Source organism: Antrostomus carolinensis, unplaced genomic scaffold (assembly GCF_000700745.2).
Source record: "Antrostomus carolinensis isolate BGI_N321 unplaced genomic scaffold, ASM70074v2 scaffold23172, whole genome shotgun sequence".
Classification (NCBI taxonomy): domain Eukaryota; kingdom Metazoa; phylum Chordata; class Aves; order Caprimulgiformes; family Caprimulgidae; genus Antrostomus; species Antrostomus carolinensis.
The window spans coordinates 1-18,319 of NW_010299278.1; the positions used below are offsets into that span (position 1 = coordinate 1).

The following is an 18,319-nucleotide window of genomic DNA, read 5'->3' on the forward strand; positions in this document are numbered from 1 at the left end:
GGGGTGCGGGCGCTCCCGGGTGCTGAGGGAAAGGAGGTGCCGTTCGTTCAGCCCCCGGACGGAGCCATGGCCATCGCGGCGGTGAGCGAGGCGGAAACCCGGCTGTGCGGGAACTGGTAAGAAATGAGCGCGGGTGCGGGGCGGGGGTGGCCCTGTGCTGGTGCCCGTCCCCTGGGAGCTCAGCCATCCCACAATAAACAGTGTGTGTGCCCTTCAACTGCTGGGAAACACTAACTGTGCTAATTAATAGTGGCTTTTTAGAAATGTTTAGGCTTTGGTTTTACCTTATCGGGTATTAATGTAATTAATAATTAATGTAAAGTAATTTTCCCACCCTTTACTCACGTTTCTGACTTACAGGCAGCTAGCTAGAAGCCAAAGTATTCAAATAAAAATACAGAATTGATTTTCCATGAGGTAGACATGAAGTCTGTGATTCCAACTTTTTCTTTAGCAGCTACTAGTCCAACTCGATGATCTGAAAGGTCTTTTCCAACAAAATGATTTTCTGATTCGATTCTGTGTGGCTCAGAAGCCGAGATGTAAAAGTAGAATTCAAAGGCACTGTTGTGTCAGTTGTTTCTCTTTGATAACAGTTCTCTTTTCTTTCGGAGCTCCAGAGTTGGTGATACATTTACTGATAATGATGCAATCTCAGAAGTTCCATTTTAAATACAAGCAAGTGAAGAAATTAACTTTTTTCTCAAAAAGACATCGTAATCCAAACAGTTTCTTGCAACATCGGTCTTGCTTGTTTGCAAGTATTGAGTATAAGCAGTTTAGACATTGCTGTTGGACTTTGCTGCTTTGCCAGGCTGTTGTCTGCTTGGGATCTGGCAAGGGAGAAGACAGCCGTAGTGTTTTTCCTTTGTGACAGGGAAGGCACTAAGCCATAGGTTATAAAGTTAAGTTTGGTGTTTTGAAGGTTGATTTCTTGTGTGCAGGAGGGGAAATGATGACATCCATCTACCTGCTTCAGGCAGGAATAAAGGCTGAGCTCCTAGTGCCTCAGTTCTTTTTGGACCTATCATGTTTGTAAGCCTTGTATCCTCCTCCAGATAGGAAAATGAATCTCAGAAATGAGATGACTTGGGGAATTTTGGCTGCAGAGTACTATGGTTACTGCTGTCATTCCCTGAACAGAGCTGGCCTCACAGGATCTGTTATTTATTTTTCCAAGCAGAGCACTGTTTGACCTCTCGTGGCCAACTTATTTTCAGGAAGAAACTTTTATCTTCTCAGATTAGTTTATTAACTTGAACCTGGTGATAACTTTTATACTGCAAAATTTGTCTTTCACGTGAGAAAATAAATCCACCTTGATTTTATCTTAATGCAGCGTGAAAACCGTGACCTTTGCATTCTATATACATTAATATCCCAACTATAAAGGAAGATGGAGGCCTGGCTGGGCTTGCCTTTTTCTTTAGTTACTCAGTTCTCTAAACCATGATTTCATAGAATGCTTTCTTAGGATTTCTTATTTAAAAAAAACCTGCTTGAAATTGTTGTGAGTGGTTTTTTTTTCCTGCAAAGTAACCTCTGTGACTTTCTGACAGCAAAAGGGATATTCCTGTTGCTAATTTCGTCATGCATGAGATCCACTGTAGCAGAAACATTGAAGTGTGTCGCTGCTGCGGTGAATCGATCCCAAAGTCTGAGATGAAGAACCATATTGAGTCTGAACATGTACAGGTGAGAAACAAATTTCTCCTCTAAAATTGCTGGCTTCTATGGCAATTAATCTAACGGGGTCTGTTTCTTGTAGGTTACCTGCAAGTGTCAGATGAAGATAGAAAAAAATCTCTTGAAGGATCATGAGGTTGGTGGACTTTATATTATTAGACACTTGGAAGGTGCTGTGTGGTATTTCCAAGCGTATCCCCTTCATATCAAAGGGGGATCTGTGGTGGTTGGTGATAATTGTCCTTAGTAGTGCTGAAGATGAGGAATGGTATGTTTTTTTCCAAAAGTAGAAATGGACATGACGCATTTCTGACTCTGCTGCAGTCATTACATGAGTTTTGATAACTCATTGTGTCCAAACAGGCTTTTAAAATAGCTTGTAAAATAAGCTAAAATAGGACACAGTGGGATTTTCTGAATTTCTGAATCCAGTTGGCTGCTGTCACAGGCAATCTTGTTATAAATGTCAGTACCTTCCCTTCCTCTGGGCTCATTTCAAAACAGCTCTGGAAGTGCCACACAAGTCTGCTTGTTGGTGAGGAAAAACGATTTTCTTTGAAGATATGTCCAGTTCAAAACACTGGAAGTAGTTTATCCTGCACATTTGTGTGTAGTGCTTTTAGTTTGGTTTATCAAACAAACAAGGATGTATTATTGCAGCACCTGGAGCTATAACATCTATTTTCATCAATGTTTACGCCCTTTTGAAGGGCAGCTTACCTGTTTTTCAGTGCAGGGTAAAGAACATATGCAAGCAATTCTTCTGGAGTAGTGAGTGCGCTGTAAATCTGTTCCATAATATAACACACAGTGACATGTTTTTTAGGAGTACTCAATGAAATGTGATTAGTACTGGATGTCAAGACTGTATGTAAAAGCTAACTTGGAAAAAGCACTATGTGAATCTGCTGTCCAAGAGTTACAGATTCAAAAGGAATGTTCTGAGTATTTGGAGTGCTTCAGTTATCACAGAGTCACAGAATGTCAGGGATTGGAAGGGACCTCGAAAGAGCATCCAGTCCAACCCCCCCCCAACTGGCACATTTATGACGACACAGCCGATACAACAGGTTGTTCTTATATTTCTCACATAGTATCTTATTTCAGGCTGTTCTTTACTGTAGCTTTGGATCTGGCTAAAGAAACAATAGACCACTCAACTCTTAGGCAAACTGAGAACCTCTCTCCACCTTTGCCTCAGTCTCCCACATGTGAAGAATAATCCCTTTTGCTTTTTTCCAGGTGTCAGCGTGCCCCCTGCGTCCTGCCCTCTGCCAGTACTGTGACATCCAGCTCGCCTTCAACAAGCTCCAGGACCATGAGGCGTACTGCGGAGCCAGGACTGAGAGATGTGGTGGGTGCGGTCGTAACATCATGGTGAGAGATCTGAAAGAGCATCCTCCAGTCTGTGGGCAAGAGGTGAAACAAGCCAGAGGAAGCAGAGCAGTGCCTTGCTTTGAGGATGAGGATGCAGATTTGCATGCCCTTCGAGACATCAGAAACCAACTCAGATCAGGTAATTATGCTTTGTGGAGAATGCCTGGGGTGCTCAAAAAGCTGATTTATAGCAGCTGTGTAGGAGACACAACGCCTAGGACGTTAGCAGAAGAAATGTTCCAGCAGTACAAAGAAATCAAAAGCGAGGTAAGGTGTAGAGGAGAGTAATAATTGGCTTCTAGTTTGACATTTGGCAGCTGATCCAAGTGTAAGGTTTTGTAATTGCTTTCTGTGAAAATACTGAATAATGAAAGCTCCAAAGGCACCGCGAGTGGGACTGTTTTACCCTGGAACAGGGCTGCAAAGGTACCAACCAGCTGAATAGAGGACTGCTGAGGTACCTGCTGTGAAAGTCCATTGCCTGGTTTTTTGTCTCAGAGTAAAAATGAAATTGGAGTTGTTTGCTCCCTGCAAATTCTGTCCTTTTTTGTTTAGCAGCTGCATTCCCCTTTTCTTCAGTAAAGTAGGAGGGTAGGTAAGATCTGGATGTGGGTTCCCATAGGTAGTGCTGCACATTTCTGCAGTAACATCCTGTAGCTTCTCTACCAGAAAAGATCTCATGGTTTTCTTCTGCCCATGTATAATGCCCCCACTATTGGAAAATGTGCTGTCATTAAAAGGAATTTGTTTTCCCATCAATCTACTGAAGAAAGCAAGCTGAAGTGCTTCAACCTTGTAAAAGGGACGAGAGTACAGTATATTAATTGGATCTTATTCACAGTGTAGGTTACAGAAGGTTTCTCAGTGACTTCATAAAGCTCTCAAAAGCTTAAGTTTAAGCTTTTGGAGTAAGAGGAATGACTTTCTTATTTTTCTCCTTTTTTTGCTTGTTACAAACAAAAATAGGATGACTGTTTTCCTTCGTCCTTCTAAATCTGATAGAGGTGTCCTTCTTAGCTTTGAAATGCTGACCTCCATGAGCTTGCACGTGTGAAACCCTCATGGTTGAGCTTGTCCAGTTCACAGAAGGGAACTGCTTGTCGCAGATTTAACATTCTCTCACATTTGTGATGTTTATCTTTTGAAGAGGATGAACTGGAGCAGTTGGAGAGACATGAAAACACTCATTCTTCACTTTACGAAGAGTGGAACCCCGATTTCGACTACGTGTTGGCTCTTAGCCTACAAAATGAGACTCATCCTCACAATAATGCTGCAGCTGAAATTCCCAGCGACTTCTGGGAAAACTATTACACCAAAGATTCTGCGCCATCGGCCTGTCTCAATGAACCAGACAAGTCCAACATCTTCTCCTGTGACTCTTCAGTGTCTTTTAGCACGTCAAACCAGAATAAAAGTAAGTAGAAATGCCAGAAACCAGATTAAAAGTAACAGAAATGCTGTTGTGGTGAGGTTTTTTTCTCCTTAAAGTTTGAGGGGAAGGAGGAGGAAAGAGAGGATCCTTGGACTGGGAATGTCAGAGATTATCTAGGTGTTTTAAAATGTCAAAATGAGTCTCTTTGAGGCTCCCTCTAAATCATTTTTAGATAATTAATACACAGGAGATCAGACTTTCCATGAGTACCTTCCTTCCTTCGATTCTTAAAATATATCTTCTGCTCCCTCAGAACTTAGCAATATTTGTGTTTAAAGAAGTTTCTTTCAAAGGGGTGTTACTAAAGCAAGACAGCAAGGGAAGAAGAAATAAAAGCTACAGTGAATCTCTGACCTTGATATGTGGTGGGAGCTTCATAACAACTAAGTAGGGGACAACTTTCTTGTTGAAGTAAACATGATGGGAAGGGAGGATGTGGGGGAGACCTGGTGCCAGCTTATTGTGAAAGGAGAAACGGTACTACAGGATTTATTGAAGGCATTAATAAGCTTTTTTTTACCAGATCATTTGTTAAATCTTTGACCCCAAAACATTGTTCTTGCTCTGGGTGATGAGAATTTGCTTGTGTGAAATTCAGCAAGTGGGACTAGAGTAAGTGTTCCCTGTGCTCTGGTTGCTGCCCCGTGGCACAGAACAGGGGTCTGTTGCTCAGGGATTTTGAAGATGTTGATCCACCTGCATCAGGCTCCTCTGTGGTGGAGGATGTGACTGTTACTTACTTTGCAGACAATGAGATCATCATGTTGCCGTGTGAATTTTGTGAGGAGCTCTTCCCGGAGGAAGATCTGATTCTTCACCAGGTTTAGTACTTTCTTGTATTGTATCTCGGGGTTTGCAGGACAGACTATTTTTCTGTTACTGTGACTGTACGAGGGTGTGCTCATCCCTCAGTGGTACTGTGAGAACTCTAGCGATCTGGTCTTTGCAGAGCATGGCTTTTAAAGTCCATCTCTGCTCAACAGGAGAGCTAATTTTTCCATGTTGCTTGTATAACAGACGGGGTGTAACCCAGCAAGTGCCTTTGCTTCGTTCAGTAAAAGAAGGTCTTCTCCAAATCCACGAATATATGATGGTCTGCGAGATGCTGGGTCCAAAGGCTGTAGGTCTCTCTCTTCATCCCAGCTCCAAACTGTCTGGGCAGAAGAAAACATTATGATTCCATGTGAATTTTGTGGCATCCAACTAGAAGAGGAGACAGTCTTTCATCATCAGGTACTAAACAGAACTTGATCTGTTGTGTCACGTCCAGTTAACAGCTATACCAAGTCCTGTGGCCTCTTGTTGTGGCGCTTGTCAGGAATCCAGGTGACTGTCCCCTGTGTCAGATCTTCCCAAACACACCCTCCTGGGTCCCATCTAAAATGTCGTGGTATGCTGAAGCTCTTACTGAAAAATAGCAGTTATTTTAAAGCTCTTGTAATAAAAACTAAACAAAAGGCCCTGAAATTGCTCAATATAAATGTGTGACTTGTACGTAAAAGTCCTGTTGAAACCAGGATGCGTGAATCACAGCGAGGGCGGGAGGGGAGCACAAGCCTATGGGGTGTGTAAAAGGGAAGAGAGGACGTAGACAACACAGACTACAAATCTCGGGGATGGTGGAATGTCTGAGGGGTAGATGTCAGGGAAGAGAGAGAGGGTGAGAGTGTGAACCCGTCCAAAGCTCGGCCAAGTGAGAAGTGGTGGGTTCATGAAGTGCTGGGCGCTGCAGGGCGCTTGCTGGGGTGCTCCCATTCTTCTGTATGTCCGATGTGGGAAGAACCAGGTCTTGGTGCTGCTGGAGCTGTTTGTGCTTTTCAGGAATGCTGGACAGACACCAACTAGAGCACTTGGTGCTTTGATGCTTCTCTGCACCCAGAGAGCAGCTCTGGGGAGGGGTGTGCACGTGGGAGACACAGTCCTCGGGAATTTCTGCTCTTACAGACGAGTTATGAAAATGCTGAACCTGCTCATTTTCTGTTTCACAGCTGAAGGAACTGGGAAGTTACAGTTCCTACAGTCCTACCAGACCAGTGAAGCTGTATTTTGGTGTGTTTGTTTTTCTGGGCCTTTCTTCTCCTTGATAATAGTAAATCCAGTGTTCATAGAAGTGATAAAATCTCACAGCTTTTCCTTTGCTAAATAGTAATGCTTGACACGAAGAAGTGCTTATCACTTCCCATTGCAGTTACCTGTTGAAAGACTGTTTTGCATTCTGTTCTTCTGAAAGAGTTAGATGGGGAGGGGAAAAAAAAAGGTGCTTTATTATTTTTGGTGACGTTTGTGTACGATAATCAAGACTTGTTAAGAATTAGTGACTGGAGCTGAGTTGCCACAATGTAGTTTGTTTGCAAACCGCAGAAAGGACACCCTGTACTTAGTTTTGTGTTCCATGTAGTATTCCTGGTATCTCTCACCCTATGAGTCTCCTTCCCCTTGCCCCCCAATTCTCTCCCCTGTCCCCTGGGTGGGCAGTGAGCGAGCGGCTGGGTTTGGCTGCAGCCCAGGACCAGCCCAGTGCCACCACCACAAGCAGTATCTGCCTCTTCCTACGCACAGGTCACTGCTGACCTGAACCTTTGCAGGGTGATGCTCTGCAGTGTTTTGACAGGAGCAGGTCTGAACGAGCTGTCATTTAAACACTCCAATGTGTGGTTTCCTGTAGCACCATTGTGACCTGCGCCCGGCCAGCCCAGCAGACAGCCTTCTGTGTCCGCAGCCGCCGGCTCCTCAAGCCACCAGAGAGAGAAGAGAAGCCCCAGAGGTGGTTTGGAGACGAATCAGGCATCAAGGTGTGGGCAAAACACAGACCAACACACTCTGTTCCTTTCTGTTTGCAGAAACACTGTGTGTGTTCCAGGGTGAAGAGATGTTGTTACCCTGTTCTGTCTCTAAAATTTAAAGTCTTCAGGCCCTGGCCGTTGGTCCAGCTTTATGCAGTGTGGTGGGTTTAGCAGCTGAATGAACTCAGTATCCTCAAAGCTCTTGATTATGAAGCTGCTGAAATGGAAATTGGGTCTAGTTTTGGTATCTGAATGGTCTCTAATGTCTCGTGCTGCATTTGCTGTTCCTGTTAAGCGCTGTATTCTTGCCCTCTCAGGAGATGTTTCTCCTCACTGCACAGAAGGCTTTGGGCAGCAGAAGCTCAGCCATCCTGCACGAGGGACCAAGTCACTGAGCAATATGGCAGACACCAGGAATGCACCGTTGTCCTCTTCAGCGCGAGCTCGTGATGCTCCCGACGCGAGAGGGAAGCCCAGGAAGGCGGCTGGCGGTGAGGGAAGACCAAAGAACAGAGGTGCCAGTGAATCTGCAGGTGGGACAAGGCCACGTGTGAGACCTGCTCAGAACTTCCATTCAGAAACCTTCACATCCAGCTTCTCAAGAGCTTCTCCAGCCCAAACAAGGTAAACGCCTTTCTCTTCTGTTTCCCGCAGCCACGCTGGGTCTGCCCTGAAGGGTGAGGGATCGGAGGCACCGTAGGGGCAAGTTTTGCTCTGCTCCAAGCGAGGGCGCAGCCCGAGGCCTGGTGTGTTCTGATCTTCAGATGGCAGCAACCCAACAGCAGCAGCAGTGATAAACCCACTCCAGTCCTTGGCCTCGTTTCCTTATGGTGTAAATCTGGATTCCCTGGTAGCTGCCTGTGGCTGAAAGGGTTTCACTCCACTTCCTTTGGCTGCTGCTTGTCTGATTTCAAACAGCAAACTCGGGCTTTTGTGTCAGTCCTGGCCAAGTGCTCCCTGGGAGCCTCGTTCTCTGCCTGCTGGTGCTCTCAGCCTGGCTTTTCTCTTTGATTTTTTTCAAAACCCAAGTGTTCATAATCTTAAAATGAAATCCCAAAATTTTAGTGTGATGCCTTTCTGGCTCCTCACCTACTTGCTTTGCTGTGTCATTCAGCTTGTGTCACCTCGAGCCTGAACCAGCTCTTGGGTTTCTTCCCTGCAGTGCAGTGTGTGTATTGAAATGGCTGAAGGCAGTTGGGTGAGATCTGGTTCTTCTGCTACAAGAACTGGGTTGAGGTTCAGGAGCAGGATCAGGGGCTTCTCCTGGACCTTCCAAAGTCTCCCTGGTGTGAGGGACCTGGTTATTCAGCAGTAAGAGCACGGAAAGTGGTGGACTTTGTATGTGTCCCTGTTCTTCTTCTACAGTGCCAGCGTTGGAGGAGGAAGGAGCCTGGGGCTGTCGGATGTTCCCGTCGGCTGCAGGCGCAGGAGCACAAAGGTAAAGCAGCCGGCGCAGAGCGGGAGCCGGGCTTGGCTCTGCCATCGGCCTCCAGTGCAGGGAGGAGAGCGCCTGGCCCTGCCCCGCCCGTGGTGAAGGGTTTGCCAGGACAATGAGCTGCTTTTACAGCCCTTCCTGCTTCCCTCAGCTTTTTATCAATTGCTTGTGATCAAGTACTCTTGAAAACAGCATTTTTACTTTTTTTTTTTTGCCCCCTTCCCTTTAGGCAAAAGCCCAGAGCCCGGCGTGTGATTATCCTGAGGAGAAGTGAGCTGTTCATCACTCCGGTGCAATGACTCTGCACCCCAGTCCTTTATCTGAGTGCAAGTACCTCCCGCTGTTGCCGCCTAACTGAAGCGCTTCTCTGAGTTTACGTTTTTATAAGCAGTGATGATTTTATATATATATATATGTATCTGTATTTTTAATTTGTGAGAGTATAGTAGAAGTTTTTACTTCTGTGATCTCTACTAGGGAAGAGGAGGGTTTGGGAGCTTCCCTGAGTCCACTGGAGAACAGGCTCCGTGCAGGGGCAGCTCTGGGCAGCTCTGTCCCTCGTCTGGGCAGCTCTGTCCCTCGTCCAACACCTGGGGCAGGACGGGAGCTCTCACAGCTCAGCCTCTTCCGAAGGCTCCAGGGTGTGTCTGACCGTGTCTCCGTGTGCCTCGGGGGGCCCGAGGGGTCTGTGCTGCACAGGTTGGTACCAGACAGTCCCCGGACGCGGAGAGGAGGATGGTCAGTCAGTGGAGAAGCCCTGAGCCCAGGACTGTCCTGTAACTGCGTTTTCGTGCTGTATTAGTTCCTGCTTTTTAACTCCCTTGTAATAAAACTGATCTAATGGTGTCCCAACCCCTTGTGCAGTAAAAAATCGATCACCTGAAGGGCTGTGGGACCACAAACGCTGTTCATCGCCCCATGGCTCATGCGGGCCAGGGAGCTGCTCTGTTAATTGGTGTCCCACTCTTAGTACCTGTGTTAATTTGCTTTACCAGAGCTGGTGGCATCCTTGTGTGTCAGGTAATCAGTCATGCAAAAGCTGGAACAGGCAGGTCTTAGATAATGACTGTGGGTATCAGCCTAATTAACTGGGTACAGCAGATGGCATTAGCAGGGCTAATTAACCAGTCACCATTCCAGGGCAGGGCTGGCTCTGCTGCCAGCACCATCGCCCAGGCTGCAGCTACTGCTGGCTGAAGTGATCTGGATTCTACAATAAAGACATTTTTACAGACACTTCCACCCAACGTCACCATTTATTTAGACAAGAAAAGCAGAATAAAGGTCTTTAAAAACAGGTGGTGACCAACCTGGGGGTCCCTTCTGGGGACAGCTGCGAGGGGAGGGGAGCTGGCACTGCTGGGTGGGGCTGGGCAGCAGGATGACTTGTTCAGACCTCGTTAAGTCTGAGAAATAACGAAGGCCAGGGCTGAGAACGTGGCTCAGCCTGTGTCCGTCCTCACCTGCGCTCTGGGAAGAGAACCCTGAGCAATCCCTGCGCTCGCTTTCCCTCTGGACTAAATATTTACAGTTGTGTTCCAAGTAACTTCAGCAGAAGTTACTAATTTGTATTTATTAGAAGCAGATCACCCGCAGCGTCACCGCCAGCAGTTCTGACCCTCTGTGGCGATGCAGCCTCAGCAGTGGAGGAACTTTTTTCACTCATTTCCAGCCCCAAAGAAGGACACGATACGGCTCGAGGGATGGTAAGAATCTCCTTTATGCAAGTGTACACCGTATGGCCAAGAGCACTTAACAGGGTAACGCTGTGTACGGAACCGAGGGGGACACACACCGAGTTAGAACTAACACCCAGCTCCAGAGGGGTTGGTTTTTTTTTTTCCATTGTTTAGTATAATTTTACATTCTGAATTAATATATATTAAAAAATAAAATTAAAATAAATCACAAACCAATCTTTGCTTTGACAAACAAGCCTGTTACAGACCGTCAGGTTCGTTTAAAGCACAAGGAAGTAATGATGATTAGAAAAGCTTTAATTAAAAGGCCATTTGAGCTACAGTCAAACCCCTGCAGCACTTCCCTCCTGATAACATAAAAAAAAAGGAAAAAAGCCAAAAATCCCCCAGCACAGCTCCTTCTCTGCAGGGCTCCTGCCGGGCTTCAGCCAAAGAGTCCATGAAGGTTATTTATCAGTGTGACATTTTTCCTGTAGAAGAAGCTTCATTTACACAGCGAGGTGTAAACAGCATCGACTAAAAGTTTGTTATTTGTAATCATAAATAATTAATGGTAATAAATATGTATCAAGTAACTTTACAGCACGCTTTTCAGGGCCAAGATGCAGATTTGTTCCACTCCGATGTGCTCTCTGGAAGGAGAAGACAGACATTAGCAGCAGTTTCTTACTCACAGCTCTCATCAAAGCCTTGGAAAAACACCGGCACACCGAGCTCTCGAACACCCGCGGGTGAGGGACGCGACCGCCCTGCGAGGCCACTCAAAGCAAGAAGAGCTTGAAACGGGCGATTTCAACCCAAATACACCCCCCAGTCCAGCGGCATCACCGCTCTGCCGTGAGATTCCACCGACGTTCTTCAGGGTTCCTGGTGGCATCCGTTTGGGAACAGCCCAGCTCCGAGCCCTTCCTCCTGCTCAGTTTTCCCCTCGGTCTTTGTAAGCTCCAGGTGTGTGTGCGCTTCTCCAAGTCATTTCTCAGCTACATTTATGCTTCTACCAGGAAATGGACAAGATTCAAGAGTAAATATTCTTCCTACGCGGATCTGTTCGATAAGCAACGGAAGGGGACGCGGCGGCTTTCCTGACCACGGGAGCGGGAGACCGTAATGCCAACAACTCCCTCTAAACTGCCGCAGCCGCGTTTCCATTCGCTCACAGAACAAGAATATACACACGTGTTGAACCTTTTTCTCTCTTACTCACATTTTATCTTCCAAGTACCACACACTCATCATTCCCAATATTCACAAGAATATACAATAAATACAGCTTTTTTTTTCAACTCCCATTACCACGGACAAGCCAAACGAGTGAACGCCGTCTTCTAAAGAGACACAGAGAACACCAACCTGAAATACAGTGACACACAGACACCATCGCCGACCTGTCGCGGGGCTGACGCGCGCCGAGCGCAGCGGAAGGAAGAAGAAGGAGCTGGTGGCTCAGTGCTGGCACTTCACTGACGTTGAGCACCGAGCCGACAGCACAGCAGGACCTGGGGACGTTCTCTCCGGTTCTTCAGCACGCGGGTGTCGGGTTTTAAGTGATCAATGAACATACTTTTAAATCGCCCCCTCTGCTCGTAGAGGAGCAAAGGGAGGTAACGGCCTCGCCGTGTCCTTCGGAAGCCGCCCCAGAACGTGGCTCACATCACACTAAAGTGAAACCTGGAGAATTGTTCTCTCTCCGCAGTCAGCCGTTATCTTCCCACAGAAAACAGATTTATCTTCAAACACACAACGCTGTGCCTCCCCCCCTCACCTCATCCTCCCTTTGGGTGTCAGACTCGTAGAGAATAATTTGCTCTCGGCTCCAAGATCGGTTTTGAGTACAAAAATGAGTTACAGGTGTCGAACCACACGCTGATTATTGTGAAAGCTTGTTCGGAAATCGGATAAAGTCACAGATTAGAGGCTTGAACTGTGGTATCTCACACCACACCCAGAGAAGCCATTTCGTTCCTGCTCATATTTTAATTACAATAAGTTATTTTGTTACTAAGCAAAGCAGCCATTCAAGAACATCGAGGGCAAGAACCCACCTGAACTGTGGCCCTTTCACTGTTCTTTCAATTATCAATCTCCCTCATCAAAAGTGTCCACCTGAAACCCCAAACGGAACCTGGCTGCCACCTCTGTGCTTGCTTAACAGTTTAAAAAGTTACAAGGAAATGGTGGAAACACAAACATGCAGTTTGGCAGCTGATTTTCTGCTCTAAAACTCAAGCAAGTGCTAGAAATCCTGCACGTTCTCTGCCTGCGAGGGAAGAGGAACCGTGCTCCGCTCCTGCCGGCGCCCAGCGGCGATTCCCTCCCCGCACCCTAATCTTTCCATTTTTGTACTCAAAAATGTTCCACGGGAGAGCGATCTACGAGCCTTCACCTCCCAGTGCTCCCCAACTCAGAACACCCTCGCCTGTGTTGTGTTTGCCTGGGTAATACCATTCTAAATTACAAAATTAGAAATGTACATGTTTAAAGGTTTCTCCAAAATTAAATTATACACAAACTGGTCTTTACTAAACTATCCTACAAATATTCCACAAACAAGGCAGCAAAATAACCAGTCCACCACAAAGTCTACAAATACAAAATGTGAGTCTTCCAGTAATTATCGTAACGGGAACAGAAAGTTCAGAAAATAAATTAACCTCCAGCTGGTCACAGAGTGTTCCAGGAGGCGTCTGGGTGGGAGCTGCGGGGCTTCCGACGTCAGCAGCGTCACAGGACGGTCCGGACAGTCACCTCTGGGCGTCCCCTGCTCCCGCTCAGCCGCTGAGCGGATCCTCCCGGTAGTGGATGGCGTATCGGAGCTTTTCCAGCATGATGTCCAGTGAGGAGTACTGGGGAAGTTTGATCATAAACATGCACGTTTCCACACGGATGTACCGAGAGTCTGGAGAACCTGCGGGGGAAGAAGCGCCAGGAAGGGTTTGAACGGGCCCGCCGCTTTTCACCCTCGTTTCCCAAGCGTCCCTCCCCTGCACTCCTCACTAACAAGTAGCAAAATCATCCCATTCCTGCCCATAACGTGTCACTTGAACACAAACGCTGCTCCCCTCGGCCTCAGGATGATGTTTTTCTGACAGCCCAGTGGTTTTAAAAGCGCGTGAGGCCAGTACTACACAAAATCTCTCCCTGTCTCTAGAGGGAGATGCTTTAAGTAGTTAAACTTTATTTTAAATTTTATTTTTACATGGTTTAAAAGTAATTTCTCTCTCTCATTTACAGCTATAAAAGCTGTGGCTGCTCCTCCCTGGAAGTGTTGAAGGCCAGGCTGGATGAGGCTTTGAGCAACCTGGTCTAGTGGAAGGTGTCCCTGCTGATGGCAGGGGGGTTGGAACTGGAGGAGCTTTAAGGTCCCTTCCAACCCAAACCATTCTATGATTCTATGATTCTATAACGACCCACCTCTCTTTCACCATTCCTTGTACATTAAATACACATTTAAATTAAAAAAAGGGGACCTGAAAGGTAGAACCGCGACAGCACAGAACCGATTGTCCCAGGAGACGGAGGACAAACGCACCTGCGGCTCCGTCCGGGGGAGCGATTTTCATGGGGTAGGGCGGGACGTGGGCGGTGTCGGGGCCTCCGTCCTTGCAAGGGCAGGTGAAGGGGATCCGTTCCTGGTTACAGGCGAACTTTATGAACTTGCAGAGCTCCTCCTGAGTGAACATCTCTAAGGCGCTCCAGAAAAACTCGATGTGCTGATCCGTTTCCATCAAGCCCACCTGGTACATGGTGTGAGCCTGAGAGGAGAGAGAGCACAGAGTCACTGCCGCTCGCTTCTCCCTGCGGAGATCTTCCCCCCCGAGCACCGAGAGGACAGAGGGGAGGGAAACGACACCCCCCTGCCCGAGTTCTGCCTTCTCAAAATCATTAGGAAATTCAGCCTAGAGTGGTGGAGTGATAATTTACAGGGTTTTGTATCTTTTTGGCCCCTCAGATTCTGTGACGGGCGTGTCTCAGCGCGTTTCCCTGTGGGTTTGTTTATCCTGCAGGGCTGGGGCAGCTCAGCATCAGCTGCTGTTTAAGGGAAACACAAAGCAACGCCAACACCCGTGGCTGAGCATTTCTGTGAGTTCTGACACAGAGAACAGGCCTTTCTGTGGTGTTTTTCTTATGGGTAACAAAATGGAAGTTTTTAGGCCCAGGAGTTGTCTGTTACAGATTCATTTTAGATTTTCAGAAATTATTTGAAATGCAAAACAGGGGCAATGGCTCTTTCAGCTCTTAGCTCAAGTGGCAAATATTGAATAAAGCTCAATAAAATGGAGATAAATTTAAAATTTGATGTTGAAAAGTAAATTCCTTGGTCCTCTCTGGAGCAAGCCCCACTACTATTATTTCCTGAATCCAGTGAGATCTTAAGAAACTTCCTTGGGGTCAGAGAGGAGTGTCTGGGCCATAAGGACTGTCCTGTCTACACCACAGGGAGAAGGTTCTCCCCTAACCCCTTCCCCACAGGAGGATCCTCTCCTCCCTGTGTCAGACAGCTTCAGTTTTGCCAAAGAAGCTGCAGTTTTGCTCTCCACACCTTCAGAAACTCCAGGTTAATGTAGGGAAGCCCACACGTCCTCAGCTCCATCTCCAGAGGGGTCAGCGTGGTCAGGAGCTGCAGGGGAATGATGGAGCCCAGCCCGGCGCGCACGGCCGTCATGCACTCCGGAGTCTGCAGCTCCCGCATCCTCAGGCTCCGGATCGCTGCCGCGTACACGTCCTTGTTCTCCCACCTGCAGGGGCAGAGATTGAGGACGGGAGAGGAGGGTGGGTGAGAAGCCCCTGCCCTACCCCAGACCGTTACATACAGGAGGGTTTTATGGAGAGGCTGCGCTTTAGAATAATCAAGAGTGAGCACTGAGCTATTTGCATTGTGATTGTCCAGGTTGCCCAGAGAAGCTGTGACTGCTCCTCCCTGGAAGTGTTGAAGGCCAGGCTGGATGAGGCTTTGAGCAACCTGGTCTAGTGGAAGGTGTCCCTGCTGATGGCAGGGGGGGTGGAACTGGATGAACCTTAAGGGCCCTTCCAACCCAAACCAGTCTGAGATTCTATGATGATTCTATGGTGCTTCCCAGTCTAATTCCCCTTCCCTCAGGTTCCTCCTCTTCCCTCACGCTGGCCCGTGTCTCAGAAGCCTCCTAACTGCGGGTGTTCACTGAAGCCACCAAGCAGCTGCTGAGCACTGAGCACGGCTCCTCAGCTCTGCTTCTTACAGAACTAAAGGCAGTAAATGGCACTACAGATTCCAGGTTCCTGCCAGCAAATGGCTTTCCCAGATCGTTCCAGCCTTTAGCTGTTACTGGGGCATCTCTGGTGAGCCTGGTGCTTGGAAAACTATTCCAGAGATGCTTCTTTCCCATGGAACCCAGAGCAGCATGCTGCCAGGAAAGCTGTTACTCACCCCACGGGAATGTGCCTGCCCCTGGGACAAAGCTCCACTTCTTCCCCTGTCATGGTCAGGTAGGTGAATTTGCAGCATGGCTTGTTCGGACAGTCGGGGCTCTCTGTTGCTAGATGCTGAGAAGCAATTTCTGCACAGAGGGCTTCCAGTTCTGTCTCATCATTTATCTGTCACAAAACACAGGAATATGTTCCTCCTGTGACTCATTTAAGGTGTCAGCACAGTGTACAACGTGCACTCGCTCTGTCATCAGGAGACATCACGGACACTGAAAGCCAGTGACTGCTTTGGTGGGTTCTTTTCTGCTTTAGCACCACCAAGTTCCAGTCAACATTTCAGAAGCTTTAATTCCACGGTGCCTGGCAGCAGAGGAGACTGAGCAGCTTTTCCAAGCCATCAGGATGCACCCCTAAGTCAAAACACTCCACGACCTGGCTCACATGAAAAACATCTGCCAGCCATGAAACTGACCACTTAGGGCAGGCAGGACAGTGAGCTGCTGCTGGAACAATGTCCTGGTGTGAGCTGGGCCAGAGCTGGTTCTGTTCAGCAGCTGGAACAGCGCTGGGGGTTGGGTTCAGCTGGGATTTGTCAGGAGAGAAACGCTGAGAACATCCCCATGTTGCATTTGTGTCCCTGGCACTGAAGGACTTTGTGTTTGTCCGTCTGCAAGCGCAAGATCTCAGGGGTGAGGAATATTGACATGGATCAGCTCCATGGGCATTGGGCTCTGCCAAGGGGCTGTTCCATATCCTATGGGCCGGGCTTGGTCAGCAGGTGGTGAGCAATGGCACTGGGGATCACTCATTTGCATATTTTATTACTGTTATTATTACTGTATCAGTATTATGTTAAGTTTTATTTCCATTATTAAACTGTTCTTCTCTCACCCTGCGAGTCTCCTTCCCCTTGCCCCCCAGTTCTCTCCCCTATCCCCTCTGGGGGAGTGAGGGAGCAGTTGTGTTTGGCTGCCAGCCCAGTGCCAGCCCAGTGCAACCACCACAAACAACACGCTCATGTGGGAAACCCTGGGGAAAAAAAAAAGAAAAAAAAGAGGGAAAAGAAAAAAAGTTACATACATTTTCAAATTTCTTGACATAGTTGTAGGTGAGGATGTCAGCTTCCTGGAGATCAATGTCAGGATCCAGTGGTTCTCCTACCAGGGTCTTCCAGAAGGAGGGGAGGAGGTCAAGTGGCAGAGGAACATCTGCTCGAATTGCAATACCCAAGAGCTGCCCAAAGAAATGGAATAACTGCTCCTCCGCGTAGGTCACGGGGCTGGGCGTCAAAATGTACTTCCCCTTCAGGAAAAATAGAGAACAGAGCACAGGAACCAGCGTTTAACAACTGCCACACCCTGCAGGGCCACGGGCCAACAGGTTTGTGAAAACACTGATTTGAACATGATGAACACTGTTTGTTGGCTACCAAAGGATCAAAAGCGATACCATGAAGAGAGTTTCCCCGAGAGCCCCCTCTGCTAATCAGCACTCACAGGACTCTGCTGGGTTTCTATCACCAGTTTGGTATCTAAGCCTTTCAGCTGTGGGGGTTTCTGAAATCCAGTCTGGATATCCAAAGCCAGGTTTGCTGCACAGTTGGTCTTACAGGAAATGGGCTGTTCTCCCACCTTGGGAATGCTCCTAGGAAGGAACTGAACCTCAACCACTGTAAATTCTTTGGGCAATAAGCTTTTTATTTTCTATAATACATCTAGTGCACAAAATAGGAGGATGCTAATGATGCATTAAATAGCACGGATGAAGTGTTGTACTCTACCAGCAATGCAACTGACTTTCCTGGTGACATTCCTGGAGTAACACCAGCAGAACGTGACTTCCCTAGTTTGGGATGGACAATCTCCAAATCAGACAACTGAACTTTGTCGAGGAGTCTTAATTCTGCTACATTTTGCAGTTTTGACTACTTGGTCAAGTACCTGCAGTACCACGTGAAGAGAACAGGGGATTCATCAACAGTCCCTTCCAGTTCTCTCAGGCAGGTGAGACCTGTCTGGTTAGATGTGCTAACAGGGGCTGGTGATCTGAAGCTTCTCTTTGTATTGCTAACGGAATGTGTTCTGCTCCTGGTCAAATACACACATTCAAAAAGAGAAAAGCAACTTCACTTCTTGCATTGAGATATCACACCTTATTCTTATTGACTGCAGAGCTCGGGCACAACAGCAGAAGGGAGAGCGAGGAGCTCTGTAACTCTTTACAAACTTGCCAAAGGAAGTGACGGAAAGATCCACCTGAAAAAGAGAGAGGTGAAAAAATGAAACACCCTCCGAGGCTTCTTATCACTGCCCTGTAATCCAGAACCTGCCATGCTCCTTGAGACAACGTTTCAAGCCTTAGATGACACATTTAACCTCTGACTGCACACATACGTGGCTTAAACAAGGGCAGGGTAGATGCCAGTTTACTGTTCACATCCCAGTCCACATTTAAATAGTTTCATTTCATGCCAGAAATTATTCCTTGAATTGCCTCCTGC

General features: G+C 47.3%; 2 protein-coding genes across 2 annotated transcripts in view; one reads left to right on the top strand and one right to left on the bottom strand.

The window, feature by feature from the left end:
• The first annotated feature begins 66 nt into the window (after positions 1 to 66).
• TRAFD1 (TRAF-type zinc finger domain containing 1) lies at positions 67 to 8,990 on the top strand. The gene is made up of 11 exons (XM_029083679.1): positions 67 to 116; positions 1,560 to 1,695; positions 1,769 to 1,822; positions 2,929 to 3,202; positions 4,211 to 4,480; positions 5,246 to 5,319; positions 5,516 to 5,731; positions 7,164 to 7,290; positions 7,599 to 7,905; positions 8,647 to 8,719; positions 8,946 to 8,990. Exons 1-11 carry the CDS (start codon positions 67 to 69, stop codon positions 8,988 to 8,990), a joined length of 1,626 nt encoding a protein of 541 aa, XP_028939512.1.
• Positions 8,991 to 12,816: 3,826 nt separating this feature from the next.
• LOC104520922 (probable E3 ubiquitin-protein ligase HECTD4) overlaps positions 12,817 to 18,319 on the bottom strand; it is a gene marked incomplete at its 5' end in the record, with an annotated part of 12,320 nt that continues 6,817 nt past the window's right edge. Inside the window, 6 exons of the mRNA XM_010162749.1 lie at positions 12,817 to 13,321; positions 13,946 to 14,168; positions 14,957 to 15,152; positions 15,821 to 15,987; positions 16,900 to 17,121; positions 17,971 to 18,074. Coding sequence (XP_010161051.1) covers positions 13,185 to 13,321; positions 13,946 to 14,168; positions 14,957 to 15,152; positions 15,821 to 15,987; positions 16,900 to 17,121; positions 17,971 to 18,074 — 1,049 coding nt within the window. The remainder of the gene's footprint in view (positions 13,322 to 13,945; positions 14,169 to 14,956; positions 15,153 to 15,820; positions 15,988 to 16,899; positions 17,122 to 17,970; positions 18,075 to 18,319) is intronic.

What these genes read in the sequence shown, in the direction of transcription:
- TRAFD1 (XM_029083679.1), top strand. Translation starts at nt 67, where the DNA reads ATGGCCATCGCGGCGGTGAGCGAGGCGGAAACCCGGCTGTGCGGGAAC. An exon ending in TTGAGTCTGAACATGTACAG is followed by an intron (nt 1,696 to 1,768) that starts GTGAGAAACAAA and finishes TGTTTCTTGTAG; the next exon opens with GTTACCTGCAAGTGTCAGAT. An exon ending in GCAGGCGCAGGAGCACAAAG is followed by an intron (nt 8,720 to 8,945) that starts GTAAAGCAGCCG and finishes CCTTCCCTTTAG; the next exon opens with GCAAAAGCCCAGAGCCCGGC.